Raw genomic sequence first — 4,745 nt, 5'->3', positions numbered from 1 at the left:
CAAGTCAGGGTACAAAATTGAAAGCAAAGAGACTACGTGAATATTTATGTGCCAAATTAAATCGTCTCAGCGTTTTCACCTAAGTTGGCGACCAGAATACGGGCACCCAGATCCTTATCACCAGGTGGTAGTCTTAGGAATCGAACCAGCTTGAGAACAAAGAGCTAAGGATACAGGTGTGGGGATCCCCTCAAGGAAACACCTTGACGCAAATCACTTGACAGTGAGGACTATGGTCAATAAATCCACATATGCGCAGGAAACTTCCAATAAGCTCTGTATTCTAGTGCCTACTCGTAAGGTAAGTGGCCAAACAAGTATCACCAGACATGTGCAGAAAGTATCGAATACGAGTGACAGGAACAAAATAAAGAAAAAACAAAAGCAATCCGAAGACAGCAGAAATCATGCAAGAAGAAGAAAACTATTTTTAAAAGGAAAATTTATTATTATTACCGTCATAAAGATAAGTGAAGATACTGAATTCATGAAATAAAAACAGGGTTTTATTGAAAGGAACATTGAGGGAACAAAAAAGGGTGGAGGCTCTACAAAGTTAAAAAAAAATGGCAGACACAAAACTCTTCAATAAAAGGAAGGAAAGACAAATTCCAGAAAATAGAGCAAGACAGCCAGAAAATGAAAAGACCAGAGAATTAGAGGAATGGTCAAGGACATCCAACATCTGTACAACAGAAATTCCAGAAAGACAGCATGGAAAAGTCATGTGGAGAAAATCAGAGAAAAAAAAAAAATCTAAGTAAATGTGGACAAGAGGTTCCAAATTCAAAGGGATTGACAAAATACTAACTTAATGGATGAAAATAGTTCCAATGTCGGGGCACAGCACTGTAAAATTTCAGAACCCTAAGGATACAAATGTTCCCATAAGCTTTCAGAGAGAGGACAAAAATAGGTTACACACAAAGGATCGAAAATCAAAATGGTGGGCGCCTGGGTGGCTCAGTTGGTTAAGAATCTGACTCTTGATTTCAGCTCAGGTCATGATCTCACAGTCATGAGATCAAGCCCCAAGTGGGGCTCTGTGCTGGGTGTGGAGCCCACTTAAGATTCTCTCTCTCCCTCTCCCTCTACTGCTAATCCACTTGTGCTTGCTTATGTGTGTGCATGCCCTCCCTCCCTCCTTTCCTCCCTCTAAAAAAACCAAAAAACCAAAAAACAAAATAGCATCACATTTCTTAATAGCAACCCTGGAAGCCAGAAGACAATGTAGCAAATCCCTTCAAAATTCTGAGGAAAAGTATTTCTTACTTATTGGGTATAGACTTCTATACCCAGCCAAGCTAGTAATTAAGTGTTAGGGTAGATAGACTCAAGACATGTGTAGACATGGAAGCTCTCCAAACTTTTACCTCCCAGGCACACTTTCTCAGTAAAACTGCTGGAAGATATGTTTTACAAAACAAGTGAGTGAAATAAGGAAAAAAACATAGGAAACAGAAGAGCCTACCCAAGAGACCGTGAACAGAATCTCAAAAGTCATATTCAACAAGATCCCAGATCTAGATGAGCAGATCAAAAAAGTCCCGGAGAGATTAATTCAAAATGAAATTCAGAGGAAAAAGAGTATGTTTAAGTGTACTAAGAAGAGATTTATGTAACTCTCTTAACTTGGACAGTTTAAGAGTAGAATAGGGAAACATAGCTAAAACATTAAAGGAGTAAAAAAGACAATTGCAAAAAAAAAAAAGAGAGAGATGGAAAAGCAACCATCTTATACTGGAGGATTTGTATGAACCTAGGAATTACCTATTTTAGCACTGTAAATTCCTGAACATAGGAATTGCCTCATCTTACTAATTTACCACTGTAGCTCTATGTAACTAAACTTATAACCATAGTGGATGTTTTGGAGGAAAAGATGTATGTGTACGTACCTGGTGGTGAGGCAGTGGCAATGAAAGAGGGCTAAAGTACCAATATAAATGTCATTTGGAAACGCGGAAGTAAATATCAAAGGAAGCAGCTGGAAAAACTCAAAGTGCTCGCCTCTGGGAAGCAGAGTATAGATGTGTGTGCATGCACGCGTGCGGGTGCATGTAACCGTCGAGTGGCAGGGTCAAATTGTTCTCTGATCTATCTGTATTACATACAACTTACGGTAGGAATGAATTCGTAAATAAGAAACATCCCAATATCTTTCAGAAAGAGCACATCCAACACCTCAATAATTACTATACCTGGAAAAAGGCGCATTCTGAATACTTCTTCCAAATCGCCTCTGATCTAGGTTTGTTCTGACAGTATTTTGCATACATCTGAAAATCGTCTTTCTGTGGTAAGAAGCACATTCAAATGTATTATCAATCTGCGAACATGTACTTTTCTTATCAAGAAAGGCTGAGCAAGAATGAGTGGGGTCGAGCATTGCAGGGAATGTGGCCTAAAGGGGTCTGCCTCACGGGCAGCCGGTCAGGGTCTCTCTTTATAATCCCAGAAAATGTGCCCACCAGACTGAGCAGAGGGACCCATAATTATCTCAGTAATTTTATCGCTTCCACGTACCAAGCTGGAGAGTTAGAGGGAGAAAAGCCTTCCTTGACTGAACAGTACAAATAGAGGAATTTTTTCACAGCCGTTAGCTGACTGAGTGCCATGGCCATGTCCATTCCATGCCATTAGTCTCTCAGCTCCCTAGTGAATGAACTTGGGGCTAACTTCCAAGGCCCTTGGTTCATCACTGGGATGTCATCCTTGTACCACGACCCCACTGGGTGTGTGACCACGCTACTCTCTCTCCCTGGAATCACCTTTCTTGGACCCTCATCTAATGGGGTACCTCCTAGTCAACTCTCCAACACCCATCTCATGAGCCATCTCTTCTAGAAAGCCATTGTTTATACCTCCATCTATATCAGGTGCCCCTCTTCCTGGCTCCTACAGGATCTCTCGTACATCCCTGATATAGCACAACTCACGCCGTAGACAATGAGGTTCCCTGTTTTTCTGTGTGAATATAGTCTTGGTCTTGCTCCCCACATTGCCTAGCACACTACTTGGTGTGCAGCAAGAGTTTAGTAGATGGGTACTAAATGAATGAACATCTCAATAGGCATTTATTAAACCAACACTGGTCGCCAATAACTCTAACTTTATGAGAGATACAATGATACATAGGATATGGACCTCGCCTCCAAGAGTTTTTCATCTAGTTGGAGACAGAATTCACAAATATGTGTAAAACTGCATAGCAAATATAAGATCTCCAACGAGCAGCACAGACATTAAGTACAACTCGAGTCCAAAGGAGAGACACTGGTGTTGCTTAGGGAAGTCAGGGAAGAACCTGGCTATCGTTTAAACGTGTTTAAAGTCAAAATACATGGAGAAAGGTAAGGACAAACAGTTTTTTCTTCACGTTATTGTATTCTGAGTCCATTAACACTTTCTGGGATAAGACATCTATTCCAAAGCTTTCAATGATCACCATTATCAAATTGACTCTCAAATCAAGATGGAACTGATTTTTCAGGAAGAGGGGGAAATAGATAAGCAGAGAATATTCTAAGGAAAAATTCTAATGGAGGAGAGTATGATTACAAAGCCTGGGAAGTCCATTGTGCTAAGCATTCTCTTGGGACGCGGAGAAACGAGGCTCCCTGAGTGATCTCATAGAATAAAAAGAACAGACAGCCTTCCGTGTCGCAAAGTCCCCATGATAGATGCTCTGGTGTCTGAAAGCCAGACTACGTTGGATTCTAAGACTTTCTATGCATCCGAGGAGAATGCCAAGGCATGTCGTAGGCTAAAAATTAACCAATCCAAGAATGGTTGAGCTCAGATGATTCCTACTCTCACATCTTCATAGTCAGGCTGGTCCCTGGACTCCTGGGATCACCCAGAGGTCAGTGGTCACGAGCTGAGCCACCAGGGCATTTGATACCGCAGGACACAATGGCCATTTGCATACTCTACACACACCATCGCATTTGTCTCCATAACAAAACTTGGTTTAGCGTTAAACACTTGCTGGAGTGATGGGTCTCCTCTCAAAACATAAAGACATACAAAACAATGCCTACTCTGTCTCTCAATCTGGTCCTCTACCACGAGCTGCTATGTTAGTGGTCCATATTTATGTATTTTTTTTTCCTTAAATAGTTTATTGCCAAGTTGGTTTCCATATAACACCCAGTGCTCATCCCAACAAGTGCCCTGTATTTTTAAATAATAATTAACAAACCCTTTCGAGGAAACAAGGTCCCACTCTCTCTGGAGCATCCATGCAATTTTCCAGACTGCCCAAGAAAATGCTGTGAAAATTTCAGAGAAAAAAAAAAAAAACCATGATATAATTTTATGTGAAATATAATAAACTGGTCAACAGACCTTTAAATAATATGACGAAAAGAAGAGAACTCAATTCAGCAGTTACATACTCGTTATGGAATGCATAGATTTCTGCCATATTTCCAAAGAGAATGTCCTTTTTATTTCTCAGGAGAGGTGGCATAAGATCCAACATCTCAGGATTATCCATCTCCGCCCTATAGCCCTGCCCAAAATAAACACATTTGTTCATTTAAAACATATTCACATTAACACTTGATTGGGCCACGGAAGGTGTGGCTATAGCAGAATGCATAGGGGGTTCATGGGGAAAGCTGTCTGTAATGCTACCACTCAAATCTTCCAGGATCCAAAGTTATCTATGAAAAAAAAAATTTTTTTTGTTTTTTTTTTTTTATAATTCCTGTGTCTGGCTTTTGTATCAGGGTAATGCT

The 4,745-nt window shown here is 40.5% G+C and overlaps 1 protein-coding gene across 1 annotated transcript in view; it reads right to left on the bottom strand.

Moving 5' to 3' along the window:
• The window catches only part of MCF2 (MCF.2 cell line derived transforming sequence), a 101,986-nt gene that overhangs the window by 29,413 nt on the left and 67,828 nt on the right, over positions 1 to 4,745 (bottom strand). The window contains exons 23-25 of the mRNA XM_077773891.1: positions 4,401 to 4,516; positions 4,205 to 4,274; positions 2,202 to 2,294 (exon numbers count right to left, since the gene is read on the bottom strand). Of these exons, the coding sequence (XP_077630017.1) occupies positions 2,202 to 2,294; positions 4,205 to 4,274; positions 4,401 to 4,516 (279 nt within the window). The remainder of the gene's footprint in view (positions 1 to 2,201; positions 2,295 to 4,204; positions 4,275 to 4,400; positions 4,517 to 4,745) is intronic.

This window comes from Crocuta crocuta, unplaced genomic scaffold, assembly GCF_008692635.1.
Source record: "Crocuta crocuta isolate KB4526 unplaced genomic scaffold, BGI_CrCroc_1.0 scaffold241, whole genome shotgun sequence".
Taxonomy (NCBI): domain Eukaryota; kingdom Metazoa; phylum Chordata; class Mammalia; order Carnivora; family Hyaenidae; genus Crocuta; species Crocuta crocuta.
Note: the sequence above shows the minus strand (reverse complement) of the source record. Positions and strands in the feature narration are given on the sequence as shown.